The 19,277-nt window shown below is 37.5% G+C and overlaps 1 protein-coding gene and 1 pseudogene across 4 annotated transcripts in view; one reads left to right on the top strand and one right to left on the bottom strand.

Annotated features, from left to right (window-relative positions):
- Nucleotides 1-18,726, bottom strand: part of ARL13B (ARF like GTPase 13B) — an 84,135-nt gene extending 65,409 nt beyond the window's left edge. The window contains exon 1 of one of the 3 annotated variants that reach the window (XM_082392138.1): nt 18,324-18,726. In XM_082392138.1, the coding sequence (XP_082248264.1) occupies nt 18,324-18,382 (59 nt within the window). In that variant the 5' untranslated portion in view covers nt 18,383-18,726. Of the gene's footprint in view, nt 1-1,344; nt 2,878-18,323 lie in introns of those variants that run through there. The other 2 variants (XM_082392139.1, XM_082392140.1) reach the window with 2 other exon arrangements.
- Nucleotides 1-19,277, top strand: part of LOC309628808 (ras-related protein Rab-28 pseudogene) — a 457,231-nt pseudogene that overhangs the window by 132,841 nt on the left and 305,113 nt on the right. The window lies entirely within an intron of this gene.

The raw sequence follows: 19,277 nt of genomic DNA, 5'->3' as shown, positions 1-19,277 counted from the left end.
AAAAATGCCTGAGACATGATTTCTATCCCAGAGTGCTCATCATCTAATGAGAATGACTAAAATGTAAACAAATATTTGTACATTATGACACTATGACAGTTTAAAATGCTTATCGATATATACAAGATGCTAAAGGAATACTGAGCAAGAAGACTTTATTCAGCCTAGAGATACAGGAGAAGGTCTGGGAAGCTTCTTACACAAGGTGATGATGCCTCAGCTAAGTTCTTAAAATGTAGAAGTTTGCCGAGCAAGGGGAAGGTGAAAACAGGAGGAAGGATGAAGAGGTTCCAGACTAAGAACACTACCTGAGAAGACACCACACCAAGGAGGTAAGAACTGGCAGGGTGCTGAGTTGCTAAACCCAGGCATTAAGAGCACATCTCAGGAAAGCAGCCTTAAGCAAAAGGAGAACATGCTTGTTACATTCATACACAATCACAACTCAATACAACTGTGTATTGAGTCTAAAAGGAACCCGACATACTTCTACTTAAGGAACCAGTATCATAATATAGGTAATAATGTGGCCTTCCCAGAAGTTGAAAGTGATCACTTAGCTCTTATTACAGTTATCCCTGAGTCTTGAATTATATACCAAACTAGAAAGGCTGACACAGAAAGGACTCTGTTGTAAGATGTACAGTATGTTTCTACTAGTAACAAGTAACATATAGGGATTGTTGGTACTCTGATATATAGCCACAAACTTGGTGTTAGAGCAGCCTGTGTTCAAATCCCCAAACTGCCATTTCCAAGCTATATGACCTGGGACACATTATTTAACTTCTCAGAATTTCATCAGTAAAATGGGCTAATAAAAATATCCATCCCATAGGGATGTGGTGAAATTACATAAGACATGCAAGTAAGGTGCACAATGCTTGTGGCACACAGTAAGTGCTCAACCTATAGCTGTTCTTATTACAGAATAAAATTCAAGACAGGGAGTCTACAAATGAGACCAGCGAGATGGGCAGGGACCAGATTATAGAGGAGGATTAATGGGTTCAGTTTTGCACATGTTGACAGTAGTGCTTGTCTCACACTGAAGTCTGACGCTGGAGGAGAGACCTGGACTGGGATTATGAGACATATACGTGGTAGTTAAAACCATAAGAACAGATGAAAGAGCACAGAAGGAAGAAGAGCCAGGGGACAGGGGACACAGAACCCCAAGAACCTTTGAAGAAACCCTTAAAATTGTAGCCAGAAAGAAATGACACCAAAGAAATGGCAGCAATGGGAACAGTTTCCAGAAGGGTTAAGAGATGAACAATATCAAATACTACAAAGTTTTGTAAAATAAAAGCATCTTTTTGGTAATTGCCACAAATTAAGTACCTCAGAAATAAATGCTCTCAGCTTTTCCCAAACCCTGCAATACCAACGCTTTGAATTTATATGGCGTGTCTTGATAGTTCAAAGCTATTTTACCCTATCATTTATCTTCATGCTGTCCCTGCAAGTAGAGCAGATACAAGTTACCCAAGGTTACAGTGCTAATAAAAATTAGTTAACAGCAGTTTCCATGGGAAGTTTAAAAACAATGGTTTGTAAAAATAATTATTATTATTTTAAAGGGCAACGTGAACCATCTCGTTTATCCTAAAATTTACTCACATTTATACACACACACACACACACACACACACAGATACAAACCAGATAGCCAGGTAGTCTGGCTCATTTTCATCAAAATATTTTGGAATTTTTTCCCCACATTTCAGTCTATCACAATCATAACCTACTTCCTAGAGTTAAGAGAAGGTAGATTACCTAGTAATAGGTAGATTACTAAGGTTATGAAATGCATGCTGTTAATAAAACCTAACCATGATGTTAATGAAAATCTAATAATGGCATTTTTCTGTTTAAAATCCTTAAACAGAATCAAATCCAAACTCTGCAGCCTCTTCTGCCACTCCCCAGCAAGACTTTAAGGCTGGGGCTTCCCCCAGTCCTTCTTGACCATGCATGTTAACACAGCAAATAAACCTTAACTTTTTCATGCAACTTTTCATACAGTCTTCTCAACTAGAACCTGTCTTAACTCTGCAGCCCCAGGATCAAATGTGCTGAGCATACATCATGCATCTTTACTGAATGAAACAATACAAACATAATTTCTGATCCCCCATTTACTAAGTAAACACTAAGTAAAATTAAAATATATAACTTTAAGTCGAGAACATACTATAATGGATTTAATTTATATAAATCTTCACATCAAAGTAACAGTTCAATATTAGAGAATTTAATTAAAATTACCTATTTTCTTACATCAAACTGACTGAAGTTTTCTGAATAAATTTACATGTTTATGGTTTCAAGGTAATAATTAACAGTGAGAAATATTTTTAAAACTAAAGTAATTCTGAGTTAAAAAAATAAGTAGGCATTAAGAGAGCCAAAGACTGTTTTACATATTTTATCTCAGGGTCCCTTTTTATACAACAGATATAGAAATTAATATGTCTAAAATATAAGCCACATAATATTAGCGTTTTGAACTTAGACTCAGAAAACATTTGAATTCTGAATCTTTTCTGAAAGACATTATTACAATCTTTTGAACATTTACAACTCTAAACTTCCTCATCTGTCAACTAAGGAAGACAATACTTCAAATGAGTTAATTACATAAAAGCTATTTCTAACTTCAAAAATGTTATGCAAGTTAAAATAAAACACTTCACTGAAACACTATGAAGCAAAATTTAACACATCAAAATTAATATTTATTACTTAAAATATTTAAAACTACATGGAACAATTTAACAAATAACAAATACATATGAAAAGGGACTTGGGAATACTGTTTTATGATATATGTGTGAGAAAACAAAAAACTTACCACAAAAAAAATTAATACAATGAAAAAATTTTACCAAAAACATTTATGTTGTGATTTTATTATACAAATGCACTATTTTCTTTTTTTTTTATTTTGTAAATTTAGATTTTTTTTTTTCACACACACACTGTATTTTATTTTTACAAGAGATAAATAGACTGACACCAAGCATTGTACAAGGATGACCACAACAAAAGCAACAATGATTGCAATTACCAAACACGAAACACACTCATACTATGTCATAATATTGACATTCAGTCCGGTAATCCTCCACTGTAACAGCTCCTTTACTTTGCAGTGAAAATTGATTTGTATATTCTTTGCCTCTGAGTCCTTGTGGGATTTTTTTTTTTTTAATTCAAACAGAAAGTCACAAAAATTATACTCATCCTCATCAGTTCACTCAGTCCCATGTAATTAATTTTTTTTTTCATCTTGATCTTTTGTTAGCACTTTTATGAATTCATCAGTTTTTCCTTAGAGTTCTAAAAATGCTTATTCATTCAGTTCAGCAGTACAGTCAGTTACCAGAAACCTGTACTTGTCAGAGTCTTTTCCATGAATTTCTTGAAGATGAAACCCTTTTATAGGAACATATTTGCAAAAGCATCAGAGTACACCCAGAACTGTCTGTAAATGACAAAAGACTTAAAAATGATCACGGTTAAAGATTTGATGAAAGTTCTAATAATGCAGTTGACAAGAAAATTAGTTATTTCTGAGATATACATTTTAAAGTAATAATTAGGATTATGACTTATAACATTATACCAGAACATATAAGATTTTTAGAAATTTCAAGTAATGTCTGAAACATTTATATTAACATATTTCCATACAAATAACCCAATGAAAGTTTAGTATTAGTTGTTTTGTTTGTTTTTTCATACTGCAGGGTTCTTATTAGTCATCAGTTTTATACACATCAGTGTATACATGTCAATCCCAATCGCCCAATTCAGCACACCACCATCCCCACCCCACCGCAGTTTTCCCCCCTTGGTGTCCATATGTCTGTTCTCTACATCTGTGTCTCAACTTCTGCCCTGCAAACCGGCTCATCTGTACCATTTTTCTAGGTTCCACATACATGCGTTAATATACGATATTTGTTTTTCTCTTTCTGATTTACTTCACTCTGTATGACAGTCTCTAGATCCATCCACGTCTCAACAAATGACTCAATTTCGTTCCTTTTTATGGCTGAGTAATATTCCATTGTATATATGTACCACATCTTCTTTAGCCATTTGTCTGTTGATGGGCATTTAGGTTGCTTCCATGACCTGGCTATTGTAAATAGTGCTGCAATGAACATTCGGGTGCATGTGTCTTTTTGAATTATGGTTTTCTCTGGGTATATGCCCAGTAGTGGGATTGCTGGGTCATATGGTAATTCTATTTTTAGTTTTATAAGGAACCTCCATATTGTTCTCCATAGTGGCTGTATCAATTTACATTCCCACCAACAGTGCAAGAGGGTTCCCTTTTCTCCACACCCTCTCCAGCAGTTGTTGTTTGTAGATTTTCTCATGATGCCCATTCTAACTGGTGTGAGGTGATACCTCATTGTAGTTTTGATTTGCATTTCTCTAATAATTAGTGATGTTGAGCATCTTTTCATGTGCTTCGAGGCTGTCTGTATGTCTTCTTAGGAGAAATGTCTATTTAGGTCTTCTGCCCATTTTTGGATTGGGGTGTTTGTTTCTTTAATATTGAGCTGAATGAGCTGTTTATATATTTTGGAGATTAATCCTTTGTCCGTTGATTCGTTTGCAAATATTTTCTCCCATTCTGAGGGTTGTCTTTTCGTCTTGTTTATGGTTTCCTTTGCTGTGCAAAAGCTTTGAAGTTTCATTAGGTCCCACTTGTTTATTTTTGTTTTTATTTCCATTACTCTAGAAGGTGGATCAAAAAAGATCTTGCTGTGATTTATGTCAAAGAGTGTTCTTCCTATGTTTTCCTCTAAGAGCTTTATAGTGTCCAGTCTTACATTTAGGTCTCTAATCCATTTTGACTTTATTTTTGTGTATAGTGTTAGGGAGTATTCTAATTTCATTCTTTTACATGTAGCTGTCCACTTTTCCCAGCACCACTTATTGAAGAGACTGTCTTTTCTCCATTGTATATCTTTGCCTCCTTTGTCATAGATTAGTTGACCATAGGTGCGTGGGTTTATCTCTGGGGTTTCTATCTTGTTCCATTGATCTATCTTTCCGTTTTTGTGCCAGTACCATATTGTCTTGATTACTGTAGCTTTGTAGTATAGTCTGAAGTCAGGGAGTCTGATTCCTCCAGCTCCATTTTTTTCCCTCAAGACTACTTTGGCTATATGAGGTCTTTTGTGTCTCCATACAAATTTTAAGATGATTTGTTCTAGCTCCGTAAAGAATGCCATTGGTAATTTGATAGGGATTGCATTGAATCTGTATATTGCTTTGGGTAGTATACTCATTTTCACAATATTGATTCTTCCAATCCAAGAACATGGTATATCTCTCCATCTGTTGGTATCATCTTTAATTTCTTTCATCAGTGTCTTATAGTTTTCTGCATACAGGTCTTTTGTCTCCCTAGGTAGGTTTATTCCTAGGTATTTTATTCTTTTTGTTGCAATGGTAAATGGGAGTGTTTCCATAATTTCTCTTTCAGATTTTTCATCATTAGTGTAGAGGAATGCAAGAGATTTCTGTGCATTAATTTTGTATCCTGCTACTTTACCATATTCATTAATTAGCTCTAGCAGTTTTCTGGCAGCATCTTTAGGATTCTCTATGTATAGTATCATGTCATCTGCAAACAGTGACAGTTTTACTTCTTCTTTTCCAATTTGTATTCCTTTTATTTCTTTTTCTTCTCTGATTGCCGTGGCTAGGACTTCCAGAACTATGTTGAATAATAGTGGTGAGAGCGGACATCCTTGTCTCGTTCCTGATCTTAGAGGAAATGCTTTCAGTTTTTCACCGTTGAGAATGATGTTTGCTGTGGGTTTGTCATATATGGCCTTTATTATGTTGAGGGAGGTTCCCTCTATGCCCACTTTCTGGAGAGTTTTTATCATAAATGGGTGTTGAGTTTTGTCAAAAGCTTTTTCTGCATCTATTGAGATGATCATATGGTTTTTATTCTTCATTTTGTTAATAAGGTGTATCACATTGATTGATTTGCGTATATTGAAGAATCCTTGCATCCCTGGGATAAATCCCACTTGATCGTGGTGTATGATCCTTTTAATGTGTTGTTGGAGTCTGTTTGCTAGTATTTTGTTGAGGATTTTTTCATCTATATTCATCAGTGATATTGGTCTGTAATTTTCTTTTTTGGTAGTGTCTTTGTCTGGTTTTGGTATCAGGGTGACGGTGGCCTCATAGAATGAGTTTGGGAGTCTTCCTTCCTCTGCAATTTTTTGGAAGAGTTTGAGAAGGATGGGTGTTAGCTCTTCTCTAAATGTTTGATAGAATTCACCTGTGAAGCCATCTGGTCCTGGACTTTTGTTTGTTGGAAGATTTTTAATCACAGTTTCAATTTCATTACTTGTGATTGGCCTGTTCATATTTTCTGTTTCTTCCTGGTTCAGTCTTGGAAGGTTATACCTTTCTAAGAATTTGTCCATTTCTTCCAGGTTGTCCATTTTATTGGCATAGAGTTGCTTGTAGTAGTCTCTTAGGATGCTTTGTATTTCTGCAGTGTCTGTTGTAACTTCTCCTTTTTCATTTCTGATTTTATTGATTTGAGTCCTCTCCCTCTTTTTCTTGATGAATCTGGCTAATGGCTTATCAATTTTGTTTATCTTCTCAAAGAACCAGCTTTTAGTTTTATTGATCTTTGCTATTGTTTTCTTTGTTTCTATTTCATTTATTTCCGCTCTGATCTTTATGATTTCTTTCCTTCTGCTAACTTTGGGTTTTGTTTGTTCTTCTTTCTCTAGTTTCTTTAGGTGTAAGGTTAGATTGTTTACTTGAGATTTTTCTTGTTTCTTTAGGTAGGCTTGTATAGCTATAAACTTCCCTCTTAGAACTGCTTTTGCTGCATCCCATAGGTTTTGGGTCGTCGTGTTTTCATTGTCATTTGTCTCTAGGTATTTTTTGATTTCCTCTTTGATTTCTTCAGTGATGTATTGGTTATTTAGTAACGTATTCTTTAGTCTCCAAGTGTTTGTGTTTTTTACGTTTTTTTCCCTGTAATTCATTTCTTTTTTTTTTTTTCACACACACACACTGTATTTTATTTTTACAAGAGATATTTTACAAGAAATAAATAGACTGACACCAAGCATTATACATGGATGAGTATAATTTTTGTGACTTTCTGTTTGAATTAAAAAAAAAAAAATCCCACAAGGACTCAGAGGCAAAGAATATACAAATCAATTTTCACTGCAAAATGAAGGAGCTGTTACAGTGGAGGATTACCGGACTCAATGTCAATATTATGACATAGTATGAGTGTGTTTCGTGTTTGGTAATTGCAATCATTGTTGCTTGTGTTGTGGTCATCCATGTACAATGTAATTCATTTCTAATCTCATAGCGTTGTGGTCAGAAAAGATGCTTGATACGATTTCAATTTTCTTAAATTTACTGAGGCTTGATTTGTGACCCAAGATGTGATCTATCCTGGAGAATGTTCCATGCGCACTTGAGAAGAACGTGTATCTGCTGTTTTTGGATAGAATTTCCTATAAATATCAATAAATCTATCTGGTCTATTGTGTCATTTAAAGCTTCTGTTTCCTTATTTATTTTCATTTTGGATGATCTGTCCATTGGTGTAAGTGAGGTGTTAAAGTCCCCCACTATTATTGTGTTACTGTCAATTTCCTCTTTTATAGCTGTTAGCAGTTGCCTTATGTATTGAGGTGCTCCTATGTTGGGTGCATATATATTTATAATTTTTATATCTTCTTCTTGGATTGATCCCTTGATCATTATGTAGTGTCCTTCCTTGTCTCTTGTAACAGTCTTTATTTTAAAGTCTATTTTATCTAATATGAGTATAGCTACTCCAGCTTTCTTTTGATTTCCATTTGCATGGAATATCTTCTTCCATCCCCTCACTTTCAGTCTGTGTGTGTCCCTAGGTCTAAAGTGGGTCTCTTGTAAACAGCATATATACGGGTCTTGTTTTTGTATCCATTCAGCAAGCCTGTGTCTTTTGGTTGGAGCATTTAATCCATTCACGTTTAAGGTAATTATCGATATGTATGTTCCTATGACCATTTTCTTAATTGTTTTGGGTTTGTTTTTGTAGGCCCTTTTCTTCTCTTGTGTTTCCCACTTAGAGACGTTCCTTTAGCATTTGTTGTAGAGCTGGTTTGGTGGTGCTGAATTCTCTTAGCTTTTCCTTTCTGTAAAGCTTTTGATTTCTCCATCAAATCTAAATGAGATCCTTGCCAGGTAGAGTAATCTTGGTTGTAGGTTCTTCCGTTTCATCACTTTAAGTATATCATGCCACTCCCTTCTGGCTTGTAGAGTTTCTGCTGAGAAATCAGCTGTTAACCTTATGAGAGTTCCTTTGTATGTTAATTGTCGTTTTTCCCTTGCTGCTTTCAATAATTTTTCTTTTGTCTTTAATTTTTGCCACTTTGATTACTATGTGTCTCGGCGTGTTTCTCCTTGGGTTTATCCTGTATGGGACTCTCTGTGCTTCCTGGACTTGGGTGGCTATTTCCTTTCCCATGTTAGGGAAGTTTTCGACTATAATCTCTTCAAATATTTTCTCTGGTCCTTTGTCTCTCTCTTCTCCTTCTGGGACCCCTATAATGCGAATGTTGTTGCGTTTAATGTTGTCCCAGAGGTCTCTTAGGCTGTCTTCATTTCTTTTCATTCTTTTTTCTTTAGTCTGTTCCGCAGCAGTGAATTCCACCATTCTGTCTTCCAGGTCACTTATCCGTTCTTCTGCCTCAGTTATTCTGCTATTGATTCCTTCTAGTGTAGTTTTCATTTCAGTTATTGTATTGGTCTTCTCTGTTTGTTTGTTCTTTAATTCTTCTAGGTCTTTGTTAATCATTTCTTGCATCTTCTCAATCTTTGCCTCCATTCTTATTCCGAGGTCCTGGATCATCTTCACTATCATTATTCTGAATTCTTTTTCTGGAAGGTTGCCTATCTCCACTTCATTTTGTTGTTTTTCTGGGGTTTTTTCTTGTTCCTTCATCTGGTATATAGCCCTCTGCCTTTTCATCTTGTCTATCTTTCTGTGAATGTGGGTTTTGTTCCACAGGCTGCAGGATTATAGTTTTTCTTGCTTCTGCTGTCTGCCCTCTGGTGGTTGAGGCTATCTAAGAGGCTTGATGGGAGGCTCTGGTGGTGGGTAGAGCTGACTGTTGCTGTGGAGGTCAGAGCTCCATAAATCTTTAATCCACTTGACTGTTGATGGGTGGGGCTGGGTTCCCTCCCTGTTGGTTGTTTTGCCTGAGGCAACCCAACACTGGAGCTTACCTGGGCTCTTTGGTGGGGCTAATGGCAGACTCTGGGAGGGCTCACGCCAAGGAGTGTTTCCCAGAACCTCTGCTGCCAGTGTCCTTGTCCCCACGGTGAAACAGAGCCAGCCCCCGCCTCTGCAGGAGACCCTCCAACACTAGCAGGTAGGTCTGGTTCAGTCTCCCCCAGGGTCACTGCTCCTTCCCCCAGGTCCTGATGCGCACACTATTCTGTGTGCGCCCTCCAAGAGTGGGGTCTCTGTTTCCCCTAGTCCTGTCGAAGTCCTGCAATCAATTCCCACTGGGCTTCAAAGTCTGATTCTCTATGAATTCCTCCTCCCGTTGCCGGACCCCCAGGTTGGGAAGCCTGACGTGGGGCTCAGAGCCTTCATTCCAGTGGGTGGACTTCTGTGGTATAAGAGTTCGCCAGTCTGTGAGTCACCCACCCAGCAGTTATGGGATTTGATTTTACTCTGATTGTGCCCCTCCTACCGTCTCACTGTGGCTTCTCCTCTGTCCTTGGATGTGGGGTATCCTCCTTGGTGAAGTCCAGTGTCTTCCTGTCAATGATTGTCCAGCAGCCAGTTGTGATTCTGGTGCTCTCGCAAGAGGGAGTGAGAGCACGTCCTTCTACTCCGCCATCTTGGTTAATGCTTGCACTATTTTCTGACATTTTAATTCAGATTGTAGAGTCCAGGATAATACTGCATCAAAATAACTCTCTAAATTTATGAAGCACTAAAAAGAGGGCAAAACTTGGGGTTATATGCTAGCTTTGAAGTCCTGATCAAGTGAAATTCTTAGTATCAGTTTGTTCCTTTCTAAAATATAAAGGGATAATGTAAACTATGGACTTTAGCTAATGATATATCACTATGTTCATCAATTGTAACAAATGTACCCCACTAATGAAAGATGTTAATAACAGTGGAAACTAGGAGGAGGGAGGGTATAAGGGAGCTCTCTGTACTTTCTGCTGAGTTTTTCTGTAAACCTAAAATTGATCTAAAAATAAAGACTATTTTTTTAATTGAAAATTAAAAAATAAAAATAAAATAAAATATAAAGGGGTAGAATGAAAATATCTCTAGATCCCTTTCCTAAAATTCTGAGATTCTTACTATGAATAAACAAGAAGCTGTAGGGGGATAAAAAGAAGTGTAAGATATTCCAGTTCTGCCCATGGCACATCAGATAATCCTTGCTAATCTGTATGTACAGCTTAATTAAGAAATTAAGAACCAGCAATTTCTATAAATAGTCTAGGATTTACAGTTATATTTACTTAGACCAAGAAAGATGGCTAATAGGGTGCTGTTTCCCCACTGAAAAAATTCCTAGCAGAGATAACATACCACATCATGGCATGTTTTACCAGATACCATACTGATACACAGAAAGCACCAATCCACATTGCTTACTGTGACATGTGAGTCTCTTCTTTTAGACTTGGCCACAGTGAATAACAATCTACTAATAAACTTGAATTAAAGCTTCAAGTAGGCTGAATTGTGACAAGGAAAAACACAGATGGGTAAGAAACTAGTTTTAGCTAGTGGTTACCTCAGGGAAGGGATGGTATGAGACAAATAAGGTGCAGGGAGCTTCAACGATTTATCCATTTCTTCAGAAAAAAACTGAAATGTGATGACCAAAGGTTAGTATTTGTAAAACCTAGGTAGTAAGCACATGAGTACTTACTATACTTTTCTTGTTCTTTAAATACTGGTAAAAATATGTTTTTACTATTTTAAATTATACTACATAATTCTTGCTGCCAAAATTACTTCCTTTAACTTGATGTTAATTTTCTGCCTCTCTAGGTGGGCTATTCCTGAAATCATGCTCATGGAAAGCACAGGAAGCACAATTTCTTCAAGACCCTGGTAAAATTACACCCTTTCCAAAATTCTGCTTCCAATCCTTGCTAGAATCTTGGAAATCATCTTTAAACTCATATACTCTATCATATGTTATATTACCATTTCATCAACTAGATGCTACTTGGTATAAATAATCAGAGTTCTGAGTATGTAAATGATAATATGTAAGGGTGAGGACCTGCTGACAGGGTCCAGATATTTACTGAGAACCATGACTTGACAGACCTTGTGTTCTGTGCCCTGGATGAAGGCTACTCCCTATACACAAAATAAATTTCAACAGAGATTCAAATGTTAAAAATTAAAACATAAAAGTACTAGAAAAAAAAAGTATAGGTGAATATAATCTTGGAGTGGTGATGAACTTCCTAAATATTACACTGAAAGAATGATACATTTGAATTAAAACAATAATGTTTATGCTTCAAAAACCATCAAAAAAAATTAAAGACATAACAAAAGAAAGAAAAATATCTGCAACATATATTAGAGTGAAAGGGTTACTAGTATAAACACTTAAAAACTCTTTTAGAAAAATCAATAAGAAAATGGACCTGTGCCAATAGAAAAACAGCAAAGGGAATCAGTGGGAAATTCTCAGAAGAAGAAATACAAATGTCTAAGGGAAAAAACTTTTAACCTTATCAGTAATCAAGAAAATAGAAACTAAAAACAGATAACATTTCCCCCATAACCTGGAAAAAATGAAAAAGTGATGGCTCCTATTTTTTGAGGAAAAAAGTACTCTCTTACCCTGCTGGTAGGAGTAGAAATTGGTTTAAAAAAACAAGAAGACTTTCTGAAGAGCAATTTGGCAATATATATCACACACCTTAAACTTTTTCATATCATTTGATCTAGAATTCCATTTCCAAAGACATTTGTATAAGGATGCTCACCAACGCATTGTTGATAACAGTAAAAAAAATTTAAACATTCTAAATATTTAATAACAGGAATAATTAAAAACACTTTGGTGAATCTATTCAACACATTACTCTGCTGCTTTTAAAAAGATGTTGAACAAAAATATGTAATGATGTAAAATGATGTTAATTATACATTAAGGCAAAAATAAATAAAAAGCTATGAAATATCACTTTATTATCTCATTACTGTTTAAAAAAATTTACATGTATGTATGAGATTCTACACCAAAATACAAAAAATGGTAATCTCTGGTGGGTGAGATTGTGAGTTAACTTAAATTTGCCCCTTTCTGCTTAACTGTGCTTTCAATGTTCTACAATAAACATGCATTACCTTTAAATAACAATAAATATACATTACTTTTAAATGTTTTTATTTTTTTTAATTTTATTTTTTTAATACAGCATGCTTTTATTAGTTATCTATTTTATTAAATGTTTTTAAATAACAGCAGCTCCTGTCCACAAGACATCCTGTATGACTAGGCAAACTGAATAAACATTACAATACATGGTAAGTAGAGACCAATACAAGGGGCTCATAAGCAAACACAATGCAAGGTAAAGAATCTAGCTGAAATTCAAAGAGTTTCCTGAAGGAGAGAATCTCCCAAGTGAGATTTAAGTATGATTAGGAACAGTCAAAAAAGAGAAGGGCATTCAGGGAGGAATGGAGGGACTAGAGAACTTAAATACCCCAAATCTGGAATGACAGGAAGAAAAAGAATGGCTTATGATGAGTCCATATAGCCAGGCTCAGGTCAAATTGCAAATATTCTGTAAGTAATAAGTTTGGATGTTATCCTGAAGGCAATTAGGAAAGACTTAAGGTTTAAAATCAGCTGCGTACTAAAAAGATCATTGACCGTATGGAGCATTAATCAGAGGGGAACAGTGGAAAGTCTGCCAAAGAGATCTGGGAGAGAAATAATGGAAACCTTAATAATGGAAATGCAGCAGTGGGTATGAAAAGGCTGAAAGAGTGCAAGACACACAAATTGTATTAAGTAGGTATAAACCAAAGGATTTGATGATTGGAGATAACAAAGCACAAAGAGGTGTGCAGGATTACTCTTGGCTTCTGATGTGGGTAAAAGGAAGGCAGAAGCAATTCGGCATGAGAGAAGACGTAAGTTCAGTTTTGGATGTGTTGGGATTGAAGATTCTGTGGTAACTGGATATGTAAGTCTTAAGTGGTGGATGAGTCTTTGTGCTGGAAATATGGACTTGAGAGTCAATGTTGAGGTGGTAGCTTAAGTCTCTCTATATGGTGCGACTAACCATAAAGGGAGAATATGTAGAAGAAGAAAAGACAGTTGAAGACAGAACCTGAAGCAAACTTGGGAGTCGGATGAAGAAAGGCTAACTGGCAAAAAGAGATAGAAAAGGAAATAGGCGGAAAGGTGAAAAAAATTTAAATTCAGGAAAAAGAAATAAGAGAATTCCAAGAGGAGAGTGATCTTAAGTGTCAATTGATGCCAAAAGATTGAAAAGCATCCATTGGATTTAATAACCAGGCAGCATCTGGTGTAACAAGAAAAACTGAAGGGTCTGGGTGAAAGCCTTCTACTGCAGGAAGTTAAGGAATGCTTGAGAGGGGAGGAAGCTGAGAAGGTACCACTCTTACATTGCCAATTGTTAAGTGTGGAGTAAAGGGAAGGAGGACGGGTAGTGGCTGCAGGGACAGGGTTGTTTAGGATGGTAGACACAGAATAACAACCTCCCAAAGATGTCCACATCCTAATTCCCAAAACCTGTGACTATGTTTTCTTACATGGCAAAAGGAACTTTGTAGATGTGATTAAGCTAAAGGATCTTGGATGGGGAGCTTACCTTGGAATATCCAGGTAGGCCCGATGTAATTACAAGAGTCCTTCCTTATAAAAAGGAAGCAGGAGAACACAGAAGAGAGAAGACGTTATGATAAGATGTTATAAAGTTGGCTTTGAAGATGGAGGAAGGGGGTCACAAGCGAAGAATGCAGGCAGCCTTTTTCTTTGCTGGAAAAGGCAAAATAAAAACAGATTCTCCCCTAGACCCTCCAGAAAGTATGCAAGCAATCCTGCTGACCCATTTTAGACTTCTGATCTCAGAACTGTAGGATAATACACTTGTTTAAGTCACTAAGTTGATAGCAATTTGTTACAGCAGCATTAAGAAACATTTCATTTGGTTTATTTTTTAGATGAGAGAGGCTTGAGCATGTTTACGTACTAAAGGAAGAACAGAAGCGAAGCTCTGAAGACAGAAGAGAAAGAGATTTTGTATTTTTGATGATAAAATTGGACAATAAATTTCTGGATAAAAGTGTAGGTTTATTCTTGTATCCCAGAAGTTCTTTCTGTGATCTCTGACTGAATGCTGAACCCCTAAAGTTCCCAGGAAATGGGAAGAAATGGAATTAAGCGCACAGGTGTAAGAATTAGACTTGGAAAGAAAAAGGAACCCTTCTTCCACTAACAGAAAGAGAGGAAAGGAAGGTTATCTATACTGATAAGTATAAAATAAATTGAGGAAGGTAACCTACTAATCAGCACTTATCTCCTAAGATCAGAGGTATTATTTACTGAGTAACTACTATGTGCAAACCATCAAGTACTTGCATTTTCTTTCTCAAAATGTTGTAAAACAAAAATTATCCACACTTGACTGGGGGGAAAGTGCCAAAACTCCTAAGATTCAGATGCAAATCTGTTTGACTCAAAACACTATATTGAGAAATCTGGCAGACACCACAATAACCAAGTGACCAAGGTTAACAGAAGCAGTAATAAGACATATCAAAATCATGTACCCCTTGATATGATGTATTGAAAAGGACATTTCACCTCCATGGTATTTCCTTTACCCATTTATGCAGCAACATCTTTGTAAGGGGTAGTCTACAAAACAATTGACAGGTACTCTTCAAAGTCTCAAGGTTATGAAAGACAAGGAAAAACTGCAGAACTATTATAGATTGAGGGAGAACAGAGACACAACAAAGCAATGTGGAATCCTTGATTAGATCTTGGACAGGGGGAAAAAAGCATTAGATGTTAAAACGAGTGAACTCAGAATAAAATCTATAATTTAGTTAAGAGTACAGTACCAAAGTTAATCCCTTAGCTTTGATCACTGTATTATGATCTCAAAATAAAAAGTCAAAAAAAAAAAACCACTATACTGCACTGCTTCTACAGGAGCAAGCCACTTACTTATCTGTGAGTATAGCTTTTAGTCTATTCAAGGTTAATTTTACATAGCTGCAGAGCCTACGTTAGGTTCTGTCTGGTGGTTAACAATAGCAGATACAGTGTTCCTGAATTCCCTAGCATCCTGGTCTGACTCCTGACCTAGACTGGTACTTTTAACTCTTGACCTCTGACTCCTGCCTTGTCCCTATCACATGTTCTGAATATGTCATCTAATCCCTGCTCCCAGCCTCTAGAATAATATGCTCGTTGGGAGAGAATCTAAGTGAGAACAGGTGGGTAAATCCAAAGGGTGCAGTATACAGTAGTTAAGTCAGCAAAGTAATCTCAGAACATACTGTATTAATAATGATCTTCTCTCTTACACACACTCACTTCTCACACTTACAAACATATCTTCATAAAATATAAACGTGGGGGACTTCCCTGCTGGCGCAGTGGTTAAGAATCCACCTGCCAAGAAGGGGACACGGGTTCAATCCCTGGTCAGGGAAGATCCCACATGTCACGGAGCAACTAAGCCCATGCACCACAACTACTGAGCCTGTGCTCTAGAGCCCGTGAGCCACAACTAATGAAGCCCACGTGCCCTAGGGCCCGCGTGCTGCAACTACCAGGCCCGCGTGCTGCAACTACCGGGCCCACGTGCTGCAACTACCGCAGCCCGCGTGCCGAGAGCGTGTGCTCCGCAACGAGAAGCCACAGCAATGAGAAGCCCACGCACTGCAACGAAGAGTAGCCCCTGCTCGCCGCAACTAGAGAAAGCCCGCGCGCAACGAAGACCCAATACAGCCAAAAAAAATATATACATATATATGTATAAAAACATGAAGAGGAATCTCAATAAGGAACAGCACAGCCTAAAACTTAAAAAATACAGAACAATATACCTAAGCGCACAAAATTTGATATATTTTTAAAATCAGCTTGCTCACCTCTCATTTATTCCAGTAAATGGACTACTTCCTTAATATTTACTTAAGGATTTGCTAAGGAGTAATCAAACTACATAAAATACTATGCAAATATTATTCAGCCACTACTATGAACCAGGCATTGAACAAAGGTACTTAAAAGATAGGTGTAACCCAATTTGTTTTTAAGTCCTTTGACAGTTAGCTCTATCCAACACTGAGAGATTTTACCCATGTCCTTCATATTATGCCATGATCTAGATCAGTGAGGTCCAATAAAAATACAATGCAAGCCACACACATAAGTTTAAATTTTCCAGTTTAAATTTTCTAGTAACTGCCTTTTAAAAAATGAAAATAAAAGGTGAAAATAAAGTACATATTATATTTTATTTAATCCAGTATATGCAAAAGTTATCATTTCAACATGTAATCAAACTGAAAAAAAGACTGATAATTTACCTTTTTCCCTTCTGCATATTAAATCTTCAAAATCCACTTTGCATTATACACTTACAGCATCTCAATTCTGACTAGCCACATTTCAAATGCTCAACAGCCACATGCAGCTAGTCACTACCCTATTGGACAGCTCAGATCTTGATGCTACTACTTATTAAAGAAGAAAATAAACTGAGTTATACGGTTAAATTTCAATTCTGCTTTATTAATCAAATCCAATTATCTGTTCTACTTGGAAATCAGTACATCCTCTGTTCTCTGAACTCTGTCTTTTCTTTAACCATCCCAGAGACTATTATACTATAGCTACTGGGAGAAGCAAACACAAAGAATGATAAATTAAATTGAAAATCCCTTTGGAGTGCAAAGTTTTTGAGTGTTTTTAGTTAAAAGGACACATGCTACTACTGTGCTCTCTTACAAAAATAAAATATATTTTTTAAAAACCAGACATAGAGAAAAACATAAAGGGCCATCTATTATGAATTACCCTCCCATCTTAGTAGAGACTGGGCAATCAGACCAGAACATGATTAAAACCAATTAAATCAGAGTCTACACACCCAAACACATCTTTGACTCTTAAAAGTTGATCACATCACTTATATCTAAAAGATCCACATCCATTTAAGAGTTAATAACAGGAGAAGAATTCAAAAGTTTCATTTAAAGCAAATTTCCAAATATAGGAATATAGTTTTCCTTATAAGTGTAGCTTTTCAGAGCCATTCTTTAAAGGATAGTTCATCCTTATGGCAAATACTTACTTGAAATGCTAACGATTGAGAAACCCAAAACTTTTGCTATAATTTACCCTTGGCCTAATTCTAAAGTAGAATTATACAAAATCAACATTATTTATAAAGACCAACGAACTTAAGGTTTCTTTACTGGTTGAGCAGCTCAATTTTAAAAGCATCATTTTCACTGACTTCTTCCTAGCAGAGTGCCTGGCACATGGTATTTTCTCAGCAAATAAATGAATACCAAGTAGCAGGCTCTAAAATATTAATACATCTAGCAGTCAAAATGAAACATCAAGAAGTGGACTCTTTCAACTAAAGAGCTTAATCTCATATAAAAATTGAAGCTACACTACAGTTAAGAACACTTTCCATCAGTTATTCTCATTCAATACAAAACTCCTAAAGCATAAATACTATCATTCTCATTCAATATGAGGAGGATGGGGCCGAAAGTGGTTAAGTCATATAATTATTAAGTAGTGGAGCCAGATTTCAAGCCCAAGTTCTCAAACAAAATGTGTGTGTTGGGAAGGGGTTTGTGGATGTTATGAAAACTATATTCCATTCTTCCCTATTAAAAAAAAAAAATTCCCATTACAAAAGTTTCAGAGGAAAAATACACAATTCCACACACACACACACACACAAAATCCACAACTTTTTAAGAAATTAGGACCCATTTAAATTATAACAATAATAAGCATTACGGATGAGAACTTAACTGCAACTAAACATTAAGTCTACGTTGTCCTATCGCTCCCTGAGGGGATATATCAAACTGGGAGGGAAAGCATCCCCTGCGGCCTGGGAGTCTCGTCCAGGCGCAGAGAGGACAGGCGGCGCCCCGTCCGACCCTTGGGGCGCAGCTGTCCCCCTCCCCTAGGAAGGCACCCGGCCAACCGGCTCCAGCCTACCTGACGGGCTCCCGCCACCTCTTGAACCAGCTGCAGCAGTTGGCCATCAGACTGAACATCCCAGGCCGCTCCTCCCGCCACCTCCCATCCGAGCCCGGAGCGGAGGTGGGCCGCTAGTTGTCCTGGGCCGAGTCTGGGGGGCCGCCACCGCCGCGAGGCGCCCCTGACGAGGATGGGCCCGGAGTAGAGGCCGGGAGGAAGGTGAGGGCGGTCAGTCCGAGAACCAAGGCCAATAACCGCGCCGACCAGCGAGCGGAATAGTGCGCTCCGCGCCCAGGCACAGCGGCGCCAAAGGCGCAGTTTCACAGACCGGGGAAGGGTTTGCTGGGTCGACGAGAGAAAACCCCCGCGTCAACGTGCTGACGTTCCCCCCAGGCGCGGAAGGCCCCCCCCCCCAAGCACCGCCCATGCACTTCTCCAATCACCGTTCGACGGCCCGCCGCAGAGGGCTCTGAGTGGCTAAAGCGGCCCGGCTCCCCGCCCCCGCCCGAGAGGTGGGAGGGAGAAGGGGGAGCGGTCTTGAAGAGGGAGGGGGAGGGGGAGCTGAAGGTGATTCTCGTAGCTAGGCAACGGAAGCGTCTAGAGATGAGTTGAGAGATTTCCAACAGATTTTAGGCTAAGACCGAGCTGCATACCCATCCAAACTGTGTGAGGGTGCTGCTCCTCGTCCGTCTCCAACCCCAACTGAGATCCAGAGATCTCAGGTCTTGTGCATGTTTTGTTTTGTTTTGTTTCATGAAGCAAGGATGAGGATCCTGCGGAGTTCCAGCCAACTCTGGCTGCACAACTACAGAAACAATACACTGGGGCAATTAAGTTAAGAATGAGCGGAAAACTCCTTTGCTAACTATCCAATAGTTCAGATGAGAGTGAAATTTTAATCTGTATAACGTTTATTGCTGTTTGTTACATAAAATGTGAAATGGAATTTTATGATATTTGTTGTGTGTGGGG

The sequence above is a fragment of the Balaenoptera borealis genome (assembly GCF_965194805.1).
Source record: "Balaenoptera borealis genome assembly, chromosome: 5".
Taxonomy (NCBI): Eukaryota; Metazoa; Chordata; class Mammalia; order Artiodactyla; family Balaenopteridae; genus Balaenoptera; species Balaenoptera borealis.
This window is presented reverse-complemented; position numbering and strand designations above follow the sequence as displayed.